Consider the following 23,132-nt stretch of genomic DNA (forward strand, 5'->3'; position numbering starts at 1 on the left):
CCTCCAACAACACTGTTTTAATATGCATGTCTTCCCATAGGTCTCCAATATTGTCTATTTACAGCTTTTATCTTTTTTTGTCAATTTTATACTCATTTTCAGTGGTGCCTTTAAGTATGATATACTCTCCTTACTTATCTCCCAAATCTTTCTGTCTTGAGTTCAACATCATCAGCAATCATCAGTGCAAATCTAGGGTTTTTTGTTTATCTTAGACATAGCATAATAACATTTTTTTGTGGCACTTCCAATTTAAAATCTTCGTAGGAGTTAGTTAATAAGATTTAGAGAAAGTATTGGCCTTTGAAATTAGTCTACCTCTATCTTACAGTTTAGAAAACTATCTCTTTTTTGGAAAATGAATGCTTTCAGTGAAGATGTATTTTTCAATTCTATTTTAAAATTCATTCTATAGTTCTTTTACTAGGGCAGTTATATCCATTTATATTCAACTAATAAATTTTATATATTTTATCTTTGTTGCTATTCATTTTGTCAGAAGGAAATAGCAACTTTCTTATTTTACTTTGCCTTTAATAAATCAAAATTAAGAGTCAGTGTGATGTGTAGTAGATAGAGTACTGGCCATGTGTGTGACCTTGACCAAATCCCTTACTTTCATTGCCCTAGGCCAAATTTCAAGACCACAAGTTACAGATGATTTGTTGGCCCAGGGAGGTTCTTCATCAGGAACCTTCCATACTAACAAGATGCCCATGGGTCCAGAGCAAAAAAAAAGAAAGTTATACTTAACAAAAGCATATTAATTATAATTCCTATATTTTATGCTATTAACTGTAAATATGTGGTTAATAGATCTTAGAGGTGAATGATACTTTGTGGATCATCTAGTTATAATTCTTTCCCTTTTGCAGATTATTAAACTCAACTGTAAAACAAGTACTTGTAGTCTCATATAGGTGAAATGACTTGTCCAATGTCAAAACAGAGGTAAAGTAGCAGAACTCTGGGATTCCAACCCAAGTCTTTTCCAGATCAAGTGCTCTTTTTACCTCACCATGTTCCTACTGGCCCCTCTCTGAAACTCAAACCCATCCTTTTTTATCAAATAAGAGCTTAATCCCAAAACTAGTTCAGCACCCACCCTATTACCACCAAGGATTTTTTTTGAAATTTGTTTTTCTTCTCCATGAGTTCTTTAAAGTCATATTGATTTTTAAATGTTTACCTTTATTTTTTAAAATATAGAGAATTTGCCGGAAAATTGATTCCTTGAGGATCCTGTTTTAAAATTTTATTTATGGCATGTTCCTTCTACTTTATTCTTGCTTTTTATAGAAAAAATCATGTGAGATCTTTTTATGATAAGTAATCGCTTTCTTCCTTCTGACAGCTTGAAAGATTTTTTTCTTTGTCATTGTAGTTTTGAAGTTTGATGCTGATGTTCCTGGGTGAGTTGAATTTTGAGTTTCTCCTTGGGTTCAGTGAATCCTTTTTATTTTTAGAGTCACTTGTATAATAGTTGTGGGAAAGTTTTTGGTATGATTTCTTGAAATAGAATGATCAGATTTTTTCCTTTCTTATTTTATGTGACCTCCCCACTCCCAATAATACTAAGGCTACCTTTTTTATTTTGCTCTTCAAGATCTACCCTTGCATCCAAACTTCCTCATCTTTCTAGTTAATTTATTTCGGTAGCTTGTTTGTTTGTTTCAGAAGCATTTTATGCCATTTTGTCTTCTATTGTATTACTTCTACTTTTGTGTTATTCTCCCTTGTACTGAATTATATCATCGTTACTTAGATCTTTTGGCAACATCAGTTATTTTATTTTATTTCTCATGTATTTTTTGCTGATTTCAATCCTTCTTTGAATGTCTTTTATCTGCTTAATTTTATATTTCAAGATTTCTTGCATTATTTTTAATACTGTTACTCTTAATATTAAACATTTGACATTTTACTTCCATTTACACATATAGGTATCAAATTATGAATAAGGACATAATGAAATAGGAAAACGCATGTAAACTGAAACAACAAAAATGTGAATGACTATCCATATGTCTTTCTTTAACTTCCATTGCATGTTAATCCTCTCTAAAAGATGTACATATTGACTGAGTATAATAATATAGTAATATAGTAGTACCCATATTGTTATTATTTTCTGTATCTATTTAACCTTTATATATGGCAATTATTTATTACTATTATTTTAGTCTTTCATTGCATGATGGTAATCAAACTATCTATTTCTCTTTTGGTTTTGTTTTCTTTATTCTTGATGCTTCATCTGATTTTATTTTAGGGTAATTCTTTTTTGGTTCTTTTCCTGATGGTTATTTTATTCCATAATGATTTTTATTTTTTCTCAATTCTCTGTCATTGTGTTTTTTGTAGGTTTATTTTTTTTTGTCTAGAAACTTTTTTCAAGATTTATGTTATTTTTTAATTTTTTAGTTTTTTGCAAGGCAATGGGGTTAAGTGGCTTGCCCAAGGCCACACGGCTAGGTAATTATTAAATGTCTGAGGCCAGATTTGAACTCAGGTACTCCTGACTCCAAGGCCAGTGCTCTGTCCACTGTGCCACCTAGCGGCCCCCCCCTTTTTTTTTTAGTTTTTTGCAATTTATGTTATTTTTTAGGAGGATCATGAGGAACCAGATTCCTGTAAAATATCCCACTATTTCATCTTCCTTAAAATTGCTGTTGTCTTTTCTTCCACAAACATTCAGCCCAGTGGACTTATATTGAAGTAGTGATGGATAGACTTATGTTCTAGGCTGTTACTGTAGGTGATTCTGTGCAAAAAAACTATAGGTTCCCCTTTCCATAATTTCAAATATTGACTTTACTTACAAGGTGCATCTATTTATTGAAGAAATTAACCTTATTTGTTCTCTGATTCCATCAGAGAATATAGAAATTTGAACCTTTATTAGAGAGCTTTTCTCAAGTCTTTGAAAAGTACTATATAGACCCATATTTAAAACTGGATGATACTTTAGAGGCCTTCCAGTCTCAACCCCTCATTTTACAAATGAAGAAACCCCAGTTCAATTATAAGAGATATTATAAGATATCATAGGAAGAAATAGCAGAACTGCGATGTAAATCAGATCTAGAACTTTGCCCATTAAACCACGATATCTCCAGAAGATATTTTGCTGTTTCTGAAGCTGGCTAGTGAATAGAGTCTCCTATACTTTCTTGTCATTGAATATTATTTCATAAATTGATGTATTTGAAAGTGAAAGAACTTCAGGAAAACTAGGGGCATGTATGTTTATAGGAATCGGAAATTAGAGGAAGCTGGTGGATCATAGAATATTAGAGCCAGAGAAGACCTTAGCGAACATTAATCCAAGTTTCTTCATTTGTAGTTGAGGGGACAGGTGCAGAGAAATGAATTATCCATGGTTTTATAATTAGTGACAAAATCAGAATCAGAACCCAATTTTCCCATCTACTAATTCTGTGCTCTTTTCATTAAGTTATGTGTTTAGTATACATAATAGTGTATAGTTAAGTAGGAACAAGAGAGAATCAGAATGCAGAATCTCAGAGTAACATTTTAGAGGCAGTAATATAATTCACCTTGTCCCTGAAAAGGAACTGCTCAATCATCTACTGGACAGATAGCCAACCAGTCTTTGCTTAAACATCTCTAGTGAAGGAAAACCCATTTTTCACCTAAAGATATCTTGTTGTTCGACTTTTGGAGGGCTCTAAATTGGTAAGTTTTATGGAAACCACACTTGAGAATGCTTCAGAAACTTGAATTATAGTGGTCTTATCTCTCCTTTCCCAAAATCTTTTCTTTTGCAAACTAAATATCCATATAGATTCTCATATCTTTTGACCTTGAGGCATTTTACCTGCCTAGTCACCCTCCTCTGGAAGCTTTCCTCCTTATCAGTGCCCTTTAGATGTGACTCTCAAAACCAAACACAGTACTGACCATGGCAAAGTACAACAAAATTTTAGCCTGCCTATTTCTAGATATGCTGCCTTTTCTAATGTGGCCTGAAATTCCATGAGTTTTTTTGGCTGCCATAATATATTTGAATCATTGAATTAATGGTTCAATAAAACCCCCACATCCTTTTTATATGAACTACCTTATATGACCATTCTAATCATGAACTTGTAAAGTGAATCTTGAACTCAAGTGTGAGATATTTATATTCCTTAAATTTAATCTTATAAGATTTTGTCTAATATTTTAGCCTCTAGAAGTACTTATAGATTCCTCATCCAGTATGTGTTAATCTCTTCTAGCTTTTGTGTCATCTAGAAATTTCTAGATACCGTTATCTAAACCACTGGTTTCAAACTGAAATAGAAAAAGACACCACTGATAGAGATATAAGGATCTCTGAGAGTCATATTGATTTAATTTTAAATGTAATGCTCTCTTTGATTTGTTAATTTATTTTGTGGAATGTTGTAGTCCAATGGGATGCATATCTGATATATCTAATCTAAGTCAGATCTAAATGGGTAAGACCAGGCCCAGATCCCTGGGGCATTCCACTGGAGATTTCCCTCCAAATTGATACCTAACCAATAATAACAACTCTTTGAGTCCAGCCATTCAGTTACTTCATAATCCATTTAAATTTATATTATCATCTAGCCTGTAATACTCTATACTGTAAGTCATTTACCTGCAACAGGGCCTTAAAGGTACTGGATGTTAAAAAACAACTCATTTGAATAGTGTTACAAGGTTTTCAGATTCATTTTGTCCAAAAACCCTGCAAGGTAGGTAATATAGATATTTTCCTAATTTTACAGATTAAGAAATAGGATTTGGGGTGGCTTGGTGGCACAGTGGATAGAGCACCAGCCCTGGAGTCAGGAGTACCTGAGTTCAAATCCGGCCTTAGATATTTAATAATTACCTAGCTGTGTGGCCTTGGGCAAGCCACTTAACCCCATTACCTTGAAAAAATTAAAAAAAAAATGGGACTTGTTAGAGGTTGGGTAAATTTTCCATGAGCCAATAAATACCTCAGATGGGATATGAGCCTAAGTTGTTTACACTTTCATTATTGTTTCCACTGTGTCACATTGCCTGCATATGTGTTTGAAATCCTCTTTTTAGTCTTAGACTGGTCTACTAAAATTGATATTTTGGTACTTGTATCACTCTTGGCATAATCTAATCCAGTAATAGTCCTCAGATGCATTGATGGTAGATTTGTTTGCTTTTTTAAGTATGATTTCTCATAGTTTAAATGATTATGAACCACTGGATCATATGACCTAGGTATAAGGTAAATTCTGGTTTGAGAATTTAGGACAGCAGGTATTTCTTATGGAGGCAGGTATTCTGAAGAGATCCTGTGTTCTGCGGAAAGGCAATAGAGAGACTCTGGTAAAGGTGGTGGGTTGAGGGGCTGAGGAGGTAATCTAGTAGAATCAGTGTTTCATCAGAAATGCTTCATTTCTGACTAGTTATTCAACCTATACATGAAAACCTCCATAAGTGGGAATTCATTATCTTGTCAAGCAGTCTATTCTAATTTTAGGATCATTGATTTAGAGTTGGAAGGAACCTTACAGCTGATGTAGTTTCATACCCTTTATTTTACAGATGAAACTTAAGTAAGACCCAGAAAGGTTAAGGAATTGCTAAGTCACTTGAGTAGTAAAAATAGTAGAACTGAGATTTTTTTTTTTACCTTTTTCTTTATTTCTGGTTCTTGGCATAGAACTTGGTACTCTTAATAAATAAATGCTTTTTTCATTTTATTTGTAGAATTTCCTTAATTCTCTGATTTATCTCAGTGATATTTATCTTAGTCCTCACAACTGTTCCTAATGATCAACTATTCTGTTCTTCCTTCTTGTTACAAGAAAAAGTAACATACTTTCTCTTTGCTTAATACTAATGCCTTTGAACTCCATATCTTCATTCCTGCTTCATGATTTTGCTTTAGCAAATATCCTTTCATTCATATTCCATTTCTCCATTTCTTTTGACTTCCAAATGTGCTCAGGTTTTCCCAATAATTTTTTAAAATCCTTTTTGGGGGATCCTATCATTTCATCAGCTATTATCTTTCTCTTTAATTTTACTGCCAAAATTCTTGAAAAAGTTGTTGATACTCAGTGTCTATACTTACGTGTGGCCTAACCAGTCTGAGTTCTGTTCCACTGTTCTGCTCTACTATAATGAAACTGTTCTTTTAGAAGTCACCTGATCATTACCTAATTACTAGGTTGATTTTCTCATTTTCTTTGTCCTCTTTGCAGCATTTGATGCTGTGGACCACCCATTACATTCTTACCATTCTTTCTTCTTTTGAATGCACTTCCTATTTCTCTGTCTCTCTAAGTGTACTTTCTCTATATTCTTTCTTTTGCTAGCTCTTCAGCTTTTAAATCCTTTGGTAGTTCTACCTTTAGCCTCATTATCCTTTTTATCCTCATTATCCTTTCTTGAAGCAGTTTCATTTATCGTCATAACTTCAACTATCTTATTACCTCTATATAAATTATTCCCAAATCCATATCTCTGGACCTGACCACTTTTTAGCTCATATTTGTTTTTGTTTTTGTTTTGTTTTTTGTTTTTTGTTTTTTTGCAAGGCAATGGGGTTAAAGTGACTTGCCCAAAGTCACACAGCTAGGTAATTATTAAGTGTCTGAGGCTGGCTTTGAACTCAAGTCTTCCTGACCCCAGAGTCTGTGCTCTATCCACTGCACTACCTAGCTGCCCCACTTTTCATTCAATCTACTTGAATATAGTTTTGTCTCCTCAATCTACAAATGCCCTGAACTTCTCTCATTAAATCTTCTATTTTTTGGTATCATTATAACTTTGGTTTTATCCTTGACTCTGTTTTCTTCCTTTGCTTTCTTAAGTCCTGTTGATTTTTATAATTTTAATGTTTCATGTGTGTACCTCATCTCTATGTACATAGTCAATACATTTGTAGTGCTACTCATCTGGATTCTTGCAGTTATTTCATAATAGATTTTCGATTGGTTTGTCATACTGCTGCCAGGCTAATCTTTTTTCATAGATCTTTTACTCAGAAAGCTCTTTTTATTCAGATCTTTTGCACAGAAACATTCAGTGACTCCTAATCTACCAAGGAAAGTTCAGATGTCTTGCGTAGCACTGAAGGCCCCATTTTTCAGCTACACTTGAATTTTTGAACCTAATTTCTTATAGTTCTCTACTGTATATTTTACAGTGGTGGGCTACTCTAATTCCTGAATATGCCTTGAGATTTTCAAACATTATAATTTGTGTCAGTGACTCTGTGACGGTGCTGTAAAGCTTTATTCAATAAACACACTTTCATCTACAAACAAGTATATCTAGTGGATCTCTCCAAGTAAAGAGAATTCCTCTTCCCTTTGGACTTTGCAGTGAACATCCTCAGTGACAATGGCAAACACTTTTTTCAAAAGATTATTTATTCATTTATTTTGAATTTTACAATTTTTCCTCTAATCTTACTTCCTTCCTCCCACCCCCCCACAGAAGGCAATTTGCCAGTCTTTACATTGTTTCCATTGTATATATTGGTCCAAATTGAATGTGATGAGAGAGAAATCATATCCTTAAGGAAGAAACAAAAAGTAAAAGAGATAGCAAGATCAGATAATGAGATATCAATTTTTTTCTAAATTAAAGGTAATAGTCCTTGGTCTTTGTTCAAACTCTTCAGTTCTTTCCCTTTATAAAGATGGTATTCTTCATCACAGACAGCCCCAAATTGTCCCTGATTGTTGCACTGATGGAATGAACAAGTCTATCAGGGTTGATCATCATCCCCATGTTGCTATTAGGGTGTACAGTGTTTTTCTGGTTCTGCTCATCTCGCTCAGCATCAATTCATGCAAATCCCTCCAGGCTTCCCTGAATTCCCATCCCTCCTGGTTTCTAATAGAACAATCGTGTTCCATGACATACATATACCACAGTTTGCTAAGCCATTCCCCAATTGAAGGACATTCACTTAATTTCCAAATCTTTGCCACCACTAACAGGGCTGCTATGAATATTTTTGTACAAGTCATGTTTTTGCCCTTTTTCATCATCTCTTCAGGGTATAGGCCCAGTAATGGTGTTGCTGGATCAAAGGGTATGCATATTTTTGTTGCCCTTTGGGTATAATTTCAGATTGCTCTCCAGAAAGACTAGAGGAGTTCACAGCTCCACCAACAATGTATTAGTGTCCCAGATTTCCCACCACCCTTCCAACAATGATCATTGTCCTTTCTGGTCATATTGTCTAGTCTGAGAGGTGTGAGGTGGTACCTCAGAGATGCTTTAATTTGCATTTCTCTAAAAAGTAATGATTTAGAGCAATTTTTCATATGACTATGGATCTCTTTGATCTCCTCATCTGTAAATTGCCTTTGCATATCCTTTGACCATTTGTCAATTGGGGAATGACTTTTTTTTTAAATTGAGTCAGTTCTCTATATATTTTAGAAATGAGTCCTTTGTCAAAATTACTAGTTGTACAGATTATTTCCCAGTTTACTAAATTTCTTTTGATCTTGGTTTCAGTGGTTTTGTCTGTGCAAAAGCTTTTTAATTTAATGTAATCAAAATAATCTAGTTTGTTTTTAGTGATGTTCTTCATCTCTTCCTTAGTCATAAACTGCTTCCCTTTCCATAGATCTGACAGGTAAACTACTCCTTGATCTTCTAGTTTGCTTATAATATTATTTTTTATGTCTAAATCCTGTATCCATTTGTATCTTATCTTGGTATAGGGTGTGAAGTGTTGGTCTAGTCTAAGTTTCTTCCATACTACCAATTTTTCCAGCAGTTTTTATGAAGAGAGAGAGAGTTTTTATCCCAATAACTGGACTCTTTGGGTTTATCAAACAGCAGATTGCTAAAATCATCTCCTGCTATTGCACCTAGTCTATTCCATTGGTCCACCACTCTATCGAGAAATCATACCCTTAAGGAAGAAAAATAAAGTATAAGAGATAGCAAAATTACATAATAAGATTTTTTTTTAAATTAAAGGTAAAAGTCTTTGGTCTTTGTTCAAACTCCTCTATTCTTTCTCTGGATACAGATGGTATTCTCCATCACAGATACCCTGAAATTGTGCCTGATTGTTGCACTCATGGATTGAGCAAGTCCATTAAGGTTGATCATCACCCCCATGTTGCTCTTGGGTATACAATGTTCTTCTGGTTCTGCTCATCTCACTCAGTATCAGTTCATGCAAATCCCTCCAGGTTTCCCTAAATTCCCATCCCTCCTGGCTTCTAATAGAACATTAGTGTTCCATAACATACATATACCACAGTTTATTAAGCCATTCCCCAATTGATGGACATTCACTCAATTTCCAATTCTTTGCCACCGCAAACACTTTTAGGGAGAATGTCTTCCTGTTTATGCCTTCCTTAATTCATCAAAACTAAGTTAGGGGGACGGCTAGGTGGCGCAGTGGATAGAGCACCTGCCCTGGAGTCAGGAATACCTGAGTTCAAATCTGGTCTCAGATACTTAATAATTACCTAGCTGTGTGGCCTTGGGCAAACCACTTTACCCAATTGCCTTGCAAAAAAAAAAAAAGTAAGTTAGTAGCTGTTGTAGATCTATATGCAAACTTTATTGCATATTTTTCAAGCAATTGACTATGATTTTACTATAGGCATGGGTGACACTTTGTTGAAAGAGACTAACTTTAGAGCTTTTACTCTACTAAATTAAATACATTTTGTGTCATAAGCACAGTGAAAAATTTGTTTTCTCTACACCACTGTCAGTTGTATAACTATAAAGATGCAGTCTTTTGTAGAATATAAAAATTTATGTCTTCCTCTTCCTTTTTTATTCCTCAACAGTGGTGTGTGTGTGTGTGTGTGTGTGTGTGTGTGTGTGTGTGTGTGTGTGTGTGTGTGCGCGCGCGCGCGCGCTTATAGACACTTTAGAGAAGTATAAAATTGGACAGATAATGTTGTTTATACTGATTTTTTCTTTGATCATTTTTTGGGTGGGGTTATTGAAGTCTGAGATTTGTTATGTATAATCAGTGTCCTTCCTTTTTTTCCATCTATCTTATCAATTAATACTTTGGTGCCCTCAAAATTGTTTCTTGACAATATAGATCTCTGTGCATATTTAGTCTGATCCAACTTCTTTTACTCCTTTGTTTCCATGTCATTTCTACTTTCATATAGTTTTTTTGTACAAATTTGGTAGCTTCAATGTCCTTGATGATTGTTTGTTATAAAAAAAAAATTCACAGATCTTTCTCTTTTTTTTCCTAACTGTTGTCCTTCCAGTTTCATTCTTAATTCCTTTGGATTGACTATGGATTCCCTCACAAGCTTTCTTTAAACTTATTTTCTTCTTTATTGTTTCTTATTGTTTGAATTATTGTCTTCTACCCTTCTCTGTAAGATTTCTAAAATGAATTTTTATCTTAAACTGCTGCCGTAAAAAAAATAAAAAAGAAACAAAGAAAAAACAAAACAAAAAAAACCTGCTGCTGTAGTTCATTGACAGATTGGCAAAATGATCAAATGTTTGCTAGCTGAGATGATTTCTAAGCCCTTTTGGTAGCCTCATTATAGCATTAATTTCTACCAGATAAATTTTAGGTTATAAAAGATCATAATCTACATCAGTGTCCTTTTCCTTCTTTATGCATTTTGTGGAATCTAATAAAGGCTTTATTGACTTGAATGTAATTAAGTTATTCTCTTTTCATTAATCTTAAATTTCTGAACCAATTCATTTTCACAATTTAATTGGTATGGAACACAGAAAAAAAATAAAAGTTAAACATTTCCGTTTTCTTGCCATAGTATCATTTGGTTCTTGCCTTTCCTTGATCTTTCTCTTGCCAATATAACTTTTAAAAAATTAGTCAAACTTAGCATTTATCAGTTGACTTTTAGCCTTACTGAAAGCCATGTTTGGGGTGGCTAGGTGGTGTAGTAGATAAAGCACCTGCCCTGGAGTCAGGAGTACCTGGGTTCAAATCTGATCTCAGACACTTGTTTGTTTGTTTTTTTGTTTTTTTACGTTTTTTTGCAAGGCAGATGGGGTTAAGTGACTTGCCCAAGGCCACACAGCTAGGTAATTATTAAGTGTCTGAGGTAGGATTTGAACTCAGGCACTCCTGACTCCAGGGCCAGTGCTCTATCCACTGCACCATCTAGCCACCCCTGGTCTCAGACACTTAATTATCTAGCTGTGTGGCCTTGGGCAAGCTACTTTACCCTGTTTGCCTTGCAAAAACCTAAAAAAAAAAAAGCAATGTTGCATTTTTGTATTCATCCTCAGTTACTTGTCTTTGTTTCCTTGTATTATAAAACTTTTAATTAGTTGATGAGCTCAATATATATTTATTCTTTAGTCAGCTTCCCCTTTTTTCTCATGAATGTCACCTATATTTTAATTTAGAATTAATTTTTGAGGACCTTCTATTCTTTATGATCTGTTTTCCTCCAGGGCTTATGTTATATATTACCTGTCCATTCACTAAACTGTTTGCTTGCTATGTGCCTTTCCACAGTGCATGGAAATATCAAACCTGTTGTTTTCTTATTCTTGTTGTTGGTTTCATCCTTTTACTTTAGAAATTTTGTGCACAAAAGGAACATTTCCATACTCAGCAAAACATAAGATTATTCTCTACAAAATATAAATCTCCATTCTAACTATTTGCCTTATTAAAAAAGCACACGATAAATTCGGTATTATTTTCAAAATTGTCCCAGTTGTTTTTGCTTCTTTCAGAATTTTTTTGTTGCATTAAAAAAGAAATGTTTCATTAATACTCCTTTTTGGGGGGGGGGCTTGTCATCACTGTTGCTAACCCTCTTTATATCCTCCCAGTCCAATTAAATGAGAGAAAAAGAAAGCAAAATAAAACTTGCAGCAAACAAGCATTTTTTCATATTACAGTTCATTGTTACTCCTTAATTGTCTAAGAGGTGTTACAAGTTACCCTACTATATTCTAATTTTTTCGTTTATTTTTTTCCCATTGACTCTTCAGAGTCAGGTTTTTTTGGACTTGTAGCTTTTCCCTACTTTGTGTTCTTTGTTCTTTTTAATCCCTTCATTCTCCATATTCACATTTTTTTTCCTTGTTGAATTTGATGTTTTTCTACACCAAGTTCTTCATGTTCAACTCCTATTCATTTCAGTATTATTGAGGTTCCACTTGTTCCCTCCTCCACATTTCTAAAACTTTACAATATTGATTTTTTTTGGTTGTTTTTTACAAGTCAGTGTGGTTTAGTTATTTGCCCAAGGTCACACAGCTATCAAGTATCAAGGGTCTGAGGCCACATTTGAACTCAGATCCTCCTGCCTCTAGAGTCTGGTGCTCTAACCACTGAGCCTTCTAGCTGCTCCATACAAAGCTATGATAAGGAGTATATTTCACCCCCTTCTTCTTCCTTTCTAACTTTACTAGTATAGTCATATTCCTATTACCCTCCCTTCTTTTGACCTTCTTCTTTTTTTATTTTTTATTTTTTTAGATTTTTGCAAGGCAAACGGGGTTAAGTGGCTTGCCCAATGCCACACAGCTAGGTAATTATCAAGTGTCTGAGACTGGATTTGAACCCAGATACTCCTGACTCCAGGGCTGGTGCTTCATCCACTACGCCACCTAGCCGCCCCTTTTGACCTTCTTCTAAACCTCAGAATAGTACAAATTTATTCTCAAGACTTCTGTTTGCTTTGTTAATTCTTCTCAATACCTTTTGATGACATAAAGGTTTAAAAGAACTTTTGAGAATGTTAACATTTCATTATGTTACTTTTTCCAGTTCAAATACATTTGTCTTTCTAGGTTTCTCTAGATTCTTGCGTTTGTATGACAAGAACTTACCTTTAGTCTTTCTATGGAAGTATTTGAAAGTCCTTTATTCCATTAAAGGTCTGTTTTCCTCCCTTTGGGAATATACTCTGCTTTGCAGGATAAGTTTTTCTTGGTTATTTAATTTTGTATCTTTTGCTTTTTGGAATATTATATTCCAAGTTTTCTCCTCTTGCATAAAGAATTTGCTGTGTTTTGTGTCATCTTGACTGTAGTTCCTTGACACTTAAACTACTTCCTTTTTCTGAATAATTGCAGTGTTTTTTTATTTGATTTATAAGCTTTGGATTTTGTCTATGACTTTTAGGAATTTCTTTCAGGAGGTAATCAAAGGATTCTTTCTGTTTTTACCCTCTGGTTGTAAAAGATCAAGACAATTTTTATTTGTGATTTCTTGAAATAAAGTGTCCAGGGAAGTACTATCATTCTTAAATTATCTCCTTAACATATTTTTTTCTTTTTTTTTGGTTTTTTCTAGGCAAAGGAGTTAAGTGACTTGACCAAGGTCACACAGCTAGAGAATTAAGTGTCTGAGACTGGGCCAGTGCTCTATTCACTGCCACCTAGCTGCCCCCCTCCTTTACCTATTTTCTGGGTTGGTTGTTTTGATATTAGATATCTTTAGTTTATTTTTTTTTTAGTGTTTTAATTTTATTCTAATATTTCTTGTCTTATGGAGTCATTGATTTATTTAGTCCATTTTAGTTTTCAGGAAGGACTTTTTTTGTTGTTTTTTATAAAAGAAAGATTTTATTTATTTTGAATTTTACAGTTTTTCCCCTAATCTCATTTCTCTCCCCCTTACTCCCCACAGAAGGCAGTCTATTAGTCTTTACCTTGGTATACATTGATCTAAATTAAATGTGATGAGAGAGAAATCATATCCTTAAGGAAGAAAAGTAAAGTATAAGAGATAACAAAATTACATAATATGATAACAGTTTGGTTTTTTTTAAATTGAAAGTAATAGTCTTTGGTCTTTGTTCAAACTCCACAGTTCTTTCTCTGGATACAGTTGGTACTCTCTATTGCAGATACCCCAAAATTAAGCCTGATTGTTGCACTGATGAAATGAGCAAGTCCATTAAGGTTGATCACCACCCCCATGTTGCTGTTAGGGTATACCATTAATGTTCTTCTGGTCAGGAAGGACATTTCTTGAATAAAGTTTACTACTTGAAAATCCTTTATTGTCTTTCCAATCTTTTTCTCAAGTACCTTCTTATCATTTATTAGCCCTTTCTTATTTTCTGGTTATTCATATAGTCCTTGTAGAAAGTCAGATGCTTGGTTTTTTTGGGGGGGGTTTTTTTCAGCTCTGTAGTTATTCATTAACCCCTCCTAATTTGTAAGCTCTTTAGATTTGTAAGTAATTTTTTATATTGTTTTCTTTCTGTTTTCTTTGAGTTACTCATTTTTCCAGTGTTCTAAATTATGACCTTGAGCTAGTGCTATTGCTCTGCCCCAAATTTACTTTTGAGTTTGTGGTTTTTGTCCTGGGTTGTATGAGTTTCTGTTTTTGCTTTCACTCTCTTGGCTTGCCCCCCCTCAGGATCTTTAAGGTCTAGACCACAAGATTCTCTTTTTTTTAATTAAAGATTTTATTTATTTTGAGTTTTACAATTTTTCCCCCAATTTTACTTCCCTCCCCCCACCCCCCAGAAAGCGATTTGTCAGTCTTTACATTGTTTTCATGTTGTACATTGATCCAAATTGTGTGTGATGAGAGAGAAATCATATCCTTAAAGAAACATAAAATATAAGAGATAACAAGATAAGACAATAAGATATTTTTATTTTCTAAATTAAAGGGAATAGTCCTTGAACTTTGTTCAAACTCCACGGTTCTTTATCTGGATACAGATGGTATTCTCCATTGTAGACAGCCTCAAATTGTCCCTGATTGTTGCACTGATAAAATAAGCATGTCCATCAAGGTTGATCATTACCCCCATGTTGCTGTTAGGGTGTACAGTGTTTTTCTGGTTCTGCTCATCTCACTCAGCATCAGTTCATGCAAATCCCTGTCGACTTCCCTGAATTCCTATCCTTCCTGGTTTCTCATAGAACAGTGATATACATATACCACAGTTTGCTAAGCCATTCCCCAATTGAAGGACATTTACTTGATTTCCAATTCTTTGCCACCACAAACAGGGCTGCTATGAATATTTTTGTACAAGTGATGTTTTTACCCTTTTCCATCATCTCTTCAGGGTATAGACCCAGTAGTGGTATTGCTGGATCAGAGGGTATGCACATTTTTGTTGCCCTTTGACCGTAATTTCAAAGTTCTCTCCAGAAAGGTTGGATGGGTTCACAGCTCCACCAGCAGTGTAATAGTGTCCCAGATTTCCCACAACCCTTCCAACAATGATCATTATCCTTTCTTAGACCACAAGATCCTCAAGACCTTTCTCTGGCAGCTCAGGACATGATGCTGGGGATCATGGAGCCCTGAGTCTAGGACACCCTTCTGTGATGCCTCTTACTTTGATGGGCCTCCTTTTTCTATTCTTTTTGGACTTCTGGCTTGACCTCTTGTTCGGGCTTGGGGTGGAAGAAGTAGTTTTATCATTGGATTTCTTCATCATCAAATGTTACTGTGTAAAACTTTAAGGCTTTGCTAGACTAGGTATATGGAAGCTGTATCTTCAGCTTTGCATTCTGGCAACTATCTTGACTGAAAATCTAAATTTGATGTTTTCTCTCAGGCAGTGTCCTAAAGTCACTTCTTTCCAAGGTTCCATTCATTTCTGATAAGGTTATCATTCCTTTCTCAATAGTTTGAGTTGAATCCAAAATATTCTTCTCCTTCTGAATAATGAAATTGGTAGCAAATGTGTCAAGAATTTCTCATTTCCTCTACTTTAAGCAGAGATGTCTGGGTAGTTGAAGTTCCTTCCCTTTCTTTACTAAATCCTGACTCTTTGCCAACTTTTTATTCTGTGCCATAAACTTATTGAACATTTTCCTCTTCTGATCATACATTTTATCACCAGTTTCTTGTTTCTCTTTAAAATTTCTAGTTCTAGTTTCTCAGCTTTCTTTGCAAGATCACCATTTATGACCTATCCTATGTGTGAGCATTCCACAGATCTCTGTTCTGGCTATCTTTTCTCTCTCTAGACTCTTCATAATCTCATCCTCATTTCTTAGTTCAATTGTCTTCTCTGTGTGAATGATTCATATATCTACAAATCTAGCTCTTATCTCTCTTGAGATCTAAACCTGTGTTACTAGTTGTTTACTGGACATCTTCACTTCAACAACTCCTAAGCATCTCAAATTCATTATGTTGGTAACAGAATTCATTTTCTTGCTTCCTAAATCTACCCTTTTTTTGTCTTCCTAATTCTGTTGAAAAACTTCCCTACTCTAGTTAACCCGTTTTGCTGTCTAAAGAGTATTCAGCTCATCACTTATAACCCACCATATGGGGACATTTGCCAAATTTTAGGTTTTTTGCCTCTGTGGTTCTATACTTCTCTCATATTTTAATTCACATCCCCTATGTATTATAATAGCTTCTTAATTGCTCTCTCTACATACAGCCTCTCCCTTCTTTTAAGCAACCTAAATGTAGCTCCTAGATTAATTTTTCTAAAATCTAATTCTAACCATTTCACTCCCCTACTTAAAAAGTTTCAGTGACTTTGCCCTAATGTCTTTAAAATAAAGTACAAACTTCTTTGTTTATCATTTAAAGCCCTTCGCATTTATCTACAGCTTTTCTTTACATGCTGATTTCATATTACACAGTTCATTACTCCTCTTCCTCGACTATAAGTATAATTTTTAGGATTGCTGATGTGGACCATTCAAGGAAGGGCTTAAAATACACACACACACACACACACACACATATACAGACAAACTCAGAGTATCCTTGATAGAATGGGTGCCCTTTTGACTTCTTGAGTTAAAATATGTGAGTTTGTGATTGCACCTGGATTATTTTGTTTGAAATTTATGATAGCACTCTTTTATTTGTATGATGCCATGTATTTTTTTGTTGTTATGTATTTTGATAGCATTTTATCTGCTTAATTTTTAGAAAATGTGTTAACAACTAAAACACTTGTAATTGTTGGATTAACTAGAGTTTAATTGTTACTAATGAAAAAGCTTGTGTTTTTTACTCAAAAAAGTTATTTTTAAGCATAATATTGATTTAATTAGTCCTTGGGTATATTTTTTGAAAAGTAAGAATAGTAGTCACAGTAGAACAGGAGGATAATTAGAAGTGCTATTTAGTTTTCACAGTTGATATATGATTCAGAGCTATAATTTGATATGGCAATACTTAATTAAGGTTAATGGGCTGGCAGGGAAGGAGAGGTGAAACTCAAGGTTTTCTTTGTATGGTTAAATTGGTAACCTCAATCTTCAAGCATATTTATTACCAGGTAATGATAGCATTATATGAAGCACTCTTCACAGTGTAGGATTTTATTGAGGGTTTTGTTTTGGAAATTTTATAGACAAAATGCTTAATTTTCTTAGTTCTTGCAACTCATCTCTAGTAGCAAGGAGAGAGAAGGGTGTTTGTTTTACTTTTTTTTTGCTTTTAATAACTTAAACACGTATTTGGAAGAGTTACTTTTTTCCTTCTAAGACTGAGTGGTACAGAATTGTTGCTTTCTATTTCTTGCTCTTGTGAAATTTTCATTTGCTTTTGTAGCATATTTTCTTTTAAGTCTGTCCCTCTTTTGTGATTATTTTACCCTTCGTACCAGCATACCATTGTAAAGCCTGAATTTAAGGCTGTCTTATCCTTTAAATAATCTTAAATTTGCTCCATCTCTAGAGTATATGTGCCAAAATTGAGGAAATACCTAGGGCGAGGACTGATCAACTTCTCCATGTTATTAAATGCTTCAAACAAGTCTTTAAGTTTTGTAATGCCTTGTAATCATTTTCATATTGGACCAGGTTAGAGATTTAGTGATATAATGCTATTTTGGTGATTGCCCATTTCTAGGTGCTAGAAAGGATTACAGTCTCAAAGAGTTTTTAACTTTTTTTTTTTTAGTATGATGGCCAATTTGGTGAAGCCTATGGACTCCTCAAAATATTGTTTTTAAATCTGCAAAAATAAAAACAAAGAATAAAGATGTAATTTTCTTCTTACTCAAATTCAAGAACCCAAGGAAGTCTATTCATTACTCCATTTTTTCCTTCCCTATCACATATTGTAGTAGAAGAGGGTCACTTTTCCCCAAGGCTCTCATCATCTTATGGTAAAAAACCAGTTTTCCTTTGTCAGTGAGAATCAGAACCTGAAAAGAATCTCTCCCTTGTTGCTTCTTCTACCTTTAGATGGATGAAATTATCACTAATAAAAGTAAAAGAAAGAAAAGTTAAGCAAAACTAATCAACATATTGATAATATCAGATATTATATGCAATATTCTACACCTGTGAACCTCTACTTCTACAAAGGAGTGAAAAAAGGTATCTTCTATCTCTTAATGACCAGACTTGGTAACTTTAATTTTGTAGTGTTCAAATTCAGTGATTTTTAATCTTTCCCACTTGCATTGTTAGATATTGTTTTGCTACTTGTCCTTACTTCTTTTTGCATATTAATCTTCATATAAATCTTTCCATATTTCTCTGTATTCATCATGTTCATTGTTTCTTTTACTCCAGTAATTTCCCGCTATGAATATGTACCAGTTTTGTTTAGCCATTCCCCAATTTTTGAACATCTACTTTGTTTCTCATTCTATGATTCTACAAAAAATTGTTACACTAAATATTTAGTGAATATGGGACTTTTTTTTATTTCCTATGGGCCTATGTGCATGATATTCCTAGTAGTAGAATTTTTGGATCAGAGTATGAACCTTTTAACATTTTTCTTTGCTTAATTACAAATTGAAACCCTAACATCTGATAACATGTCTGATTTTTGGTAACTTCAAACAATCCTCTCTGTACAAATGACCTGTACTACAATGGAGAAAAATCCCAAGACTTCGAATGCTGAATTTCCAGTACAGAAGGTGTGATGTGGTGGTCCTTTGACCTTTCCTCCAGTGAGTTGCTTTCATAGTCCTTTTCTCTAAATACTTCTGAAACTTGGGTCTACCAAATGGGTACATGAGAAGGTGGTAAAACTTTGCTGTGGAAACAAGAAAAACACATATTCAAAAGTACCTTGATTATTGTTTTACTAACACCAGTCAAACAGCTGGGTTTGTACCCTGATTTATCATGGGGAAAGAGTTCTTTAGGGAAATTCTGCAATCCAAAGTCTATACTGAAAAATGCCACTGAATCAAAAGGAATCTGGCTTCAGCTTCAAATGAAACTTTAATAATTGTGTTGACACAAGGATAAATGAATGTTAGCTTTCCACATTATTTGAAATTTACTTAGGGATGAGATTTTGGGGCAGAATTCCTTCAGGTATAGTTTAGAAATCTCTTGGCATCCTGACTGTTGTAGGGTATGTTCTTGTTTGAAAATATTGCATTATGATATACTTCATTCCATAAATTGTCCTGATTTTCTCTTCTTTAATTCTACAGAGACTGTGCTGTTGATCCAACTTGTGTTTTATGCATGGAGTGCTTTTTGGGAAGTATTCACAGAGAACATCGATATAGGGTTAGTAACATCTGTAATAGATTATGTTGATATTCTACTGTATTTTTTCCTATGATAAGATTAAAAGATTTAAAATAATATTTAAGTTAACAGCAAGATATTAGGTCAGCTTTTTAAAGGACATGACACTGCTAGGGAGAAATTTTAAGTTTAAGGGAAAAAATATGAAAGGGGGCATCTAAGTGGCCTAGTAGCTAGAACATGGGCCCTGGAGGCAGAAGGACCTGAGTTCAAAATTGACTTCAGACACTTAATACGTACTTAGTAGTGTGACACTGGGCAAGTCACTTAACCCCATTGCCTTAAAAAATCAAAAAAAAGTCAGTGATATGCTTTAAAAAAAATAAATAAATTTGTCTTATCATTTTTGTTTTTATGTGCATTGTTTTTAATCATTGCTGTAATTTCATTGCACGGATTATTAATAAATTAGAGGAAAGAGTACAATGGTTGGGGTGGGTGAGGTAAAGAAAGGGAGAGAAAGGTGGCTAGGTGGCATAGTGGACAAAGCACTGGCCTTGGAGTCAGGAGTACCTGGGTTCAAATCCTCAGACACTTAATAATTACCTAGCTGTGTGGCCTTGGGCAAGCCACTTAACCCCATTTGCCTTGCAAAAAACCTAAAAAAAAGGGAGAGAAGGAAAGAAATTACCAACAGTGATAAAATTATCATTAAAATAAAAAAGATATCTTGTGCTACCTATGATATAAAGCTGTTACACATAATTAGCACTTTTTTTTTTAATTTTAGAAGGCTTTTATTTATTTTGAGTTTTACAATTTTCCCCCCAATCTTGCTTCCCTCCTTCCACTCCCCACAGAAGGCAGTTTGTTAGTCTGTACATCATTCCCAAAGTATTTGTTGATCTAAGTTGAATGTGATGACAGAGAAATCATATCCTTAAGGAAGAAACATATAATATGAGATATAGCAGAATTGCATAATAAGACTTTTTTTTTTAATTAAAGGTAATAGTCTTTGGTCTTTGTTCAAACTCCACAATTCTTTTCTCAGGATACAGATGGCATTCTCCATTGCAAATGTCCCAAAATTGTGTCAAATTGTTGCCCCTGTTGGTATGAGCAAATTCATTAAGGTTTTTTATCACTCACATGTTGCTGTTAGGGTGTACAAATGTTCTTCTGGTTCTGCTCATCTCATTCAGCATCAGTTCATGCAAATTCTTCCAGGCTTCCCTGAATTCCCATCCCTCCTGATTTCTAATAGAACAATAGTGTTTCATCACATACATATACCACAGTTTATTAAGCCTTTCCCCAATTGACAGACATTCACTCAATTTCCAATTCTTTGCTACCACAAACCGGGCTGCTATGAATATTTTTGTACAAGTGATGATTTTATCCTTTTTCATAATCTCTTCAGGGTATAGACCCAGTAATGGTATTGCTGGATCAAAGGGTTTGCACATTTTTGTTGCCTTTTTGGTATAATTGCAAATTGCTCTCTAGAAGGGTTGGATGAGTTCATAGCTTCATCAACATAATTAGTACTTTCAAAAATTCAGAATACATATTGCTTTGGGTTGTTACATAAAATACTTATTCTCCTTAATAAAATAAAGTTTTATTAATATCTTTTGTTTTAAGATCAGTCATTTCTGGAAATATATTAACTCCCATAACTCCTCTTTCTAACAAAGACATTTAAGCCAAAAGACTTCATATGGACCTTCTCCATATTAGAATGCCAGATTCTGCCCCAGTTGTTCCTTTTCAGTAACTGTTCTCGAGGACATTTTTTAGTTTTTCAGTTGCTCAGTCTGTTTTCCTGATCTTTTAATTTACTTTATTGTTATTGTATTTTTTTGATTCTGTTTATTTCACTCACTTTCCTTGAGTTCTTTGTTTATCATTTCTGACTGTACAGTAGTATTTTATTACCTTCATTTGCCATAGTTTATTTAATCAGTTGATAGGAACCTACTCTTGTGTATGTTTTTATTTACTCTCTTTTCTTATATTCCCTATACCTAAAAAGGTAGAAAAAAGAAATGGCTGGTCATCACTATCTAAAGGAAATTTGCTGTGTTCCTCCAATTTATTCTTATTGACTATCTTCTTACATAGTAATGGTGTGCATAATAGGAGCTTTGAAATTCTAGTGAGAGTGAACTTCAGTATGCTTTTATATGATATCCCAGTGTCAGAGCAGAGAAATGGCATTTCTCTTTAAACCATTCTACCTGTACTAAATGGTCTGAATAAGCATGTATATAAGATTGATGGGGGAAGACAGTCTGGTACAGTACAAAGAGTGCTAGGTTTGGAGTTAGAGGACTTGATTTCAAATCTTGGAACTTCTGCTTACTATTTGTACAATCATGACATCAATCTCTCTGAACCCTGGTTTGCTAAATAAGGGGTTATGCTATATGACCTCTAATGTCCCATCCAGCTCTTAATTCTCTAAACCTATTTCTCTTGAAAAATTCTGCAAGTAGAGCTACTAATTGTAGAACTGAATTTAAAACCTATTTTAGCAATATAAAAGTGAATTCTGAATTTTTTTTTTTTGCTACAGAGTTATTGTAATCTTTTGTGATTGCAAAGTAATCCCTTAGGGAGAATTAGGAAGTGACATTCTAGAATTTTCTCTGTCTGGATACCAGTTTTCAGCTTCAGTATGATATTAAAAGTGGAATTTCCCTTTCATATTATTGACCAATGGAGAATATTTTAAGCTATTTTTGCATTTTAAAATGACTAGTTCTAAATCTATAGGTTTTTGTTAATCTTATGCCTATCATTCAACTATGCACCAGCTGAGTCCTTTTTCCAGTCTTGGGATGGGGGTTAGTGAGAGAGGGAATAAACCATTTAGGGAATTGGAGAAGAAATTTTGTTTAAAGAGATTTCTGCAATTGGCTGTTTAATTTGAACCAAGGTGCAGTGTAGTTTAAGAATCTTTCTTTAAAGGGAAAATCAAAAATTGCTTTGTAAAAACTATCTGCAGAGAGATGCCATTATCCAGATGACTTGTCTTATATATCTGAGCTACTAACATACTTACGATTTACCTAAATGAAGAAAACTTAAATAAAAGATTGTGTCAGAGGATAGTTTGAATTTTTACTAGGTTTGCTTATTGTTTCTTTGCATGATAGACATAATAGAAACACCTAGGTCATAAAACACAAGTTATATCGACAAAATTTTTATCTAGAGGTTATAAAATTTAAATGGAGCATTTCCTGTTATAACTAGAATGCAGTATCAAATGAAAATGTTTCTTGTTCTTGGAAAACCTATCACTAAACCCTTTAAAAATTTCCATAAAATGTTAGACACTATAAAGTAGTTTATATCCTAAAATCACTTAGATTAGTCTATAATTATGTTCTTTTAATTAAAACATCAAGAAAGCATGGGCAAATTGGAAATTATATCATTGGGAATTGTATTGATAGACATTGCAGATGTAGTGAAGGTACTTGAAAATAACTAGAAATATTTTCTGTTATGGAGTAGGGAATTATGACACATCAAAGTAGTTTTAATTCCTTAGTGCGATTATATACCCTTTGGGTCTTAAATGTGATGTTGATTAAATGTTTTCTTACCATTTTTTTTAAGATGACAACATCTGGAGGTGGAGGCTTCTGTGACTGTGGTGATACTGAAGCTTGGAAAGAGGGTCCTTATTGTACAAAACATGAACTTAATATATCTGAAACTGAGGAAGAGGAGGT

General features: G+C 34.0%; 1 protein-coding gene across 7 annotated transcripts in view; it reads left to right on the forward strand.

Annotated features, from left to right (window-relative positions):
- The window catches only part of UBR2 (ubiquitin protein ligase E3 component n-recognin 2), a 157,516-nt gene that overhangs the window by 22,201 nt on the left and 112,183 nt on the right, over window positions 1–23,132 (forward strand). For 5 of the 7 annotated variants that reach the window (XR_012478543.1, XM_074236965.1, XM_074236964.1 and 2 more), the window contains exons 3-4: window positions 19,341–19,419; window positions 23,017–23,130. Coding sequence is in view for 6 of the 7 variants with exons in the window: in XM_074236965.1 (XP_074093066.1) it covers window positions 19,341–19,419; window positions 23,017–23,130 (193 nt within the window). In the remaining variant the exon portion in view is untranslated. Of the gene's footprint in view, window positions 1–18,123; window positions 18,846–19,340; window positions 19,420–23,016; window positions 23,131–23,132 lie in introns of all 7 variants that reach the window. The other 2 variants (XM_074236967.1, XM_074236968.1) reach the window with 2 other exon arrangements.

This window comes from Macrotis lagotis, chromosome 5, assembly GCF_037893015.1.
Source record: "Macrotis lagotis isolate mMagLag1 chromosome 5, bilby.v1.9.chrom.fasta, whole genome shotgun sequence".
In the NCBI taxonomy this organism is placed as follows: domain Eukaryota; kingdom Metazoa; phylum Chordata; class Mammalia; order Peramelemorphia; family Peramelidae; genus Macrotis; species Macrotis lagotis.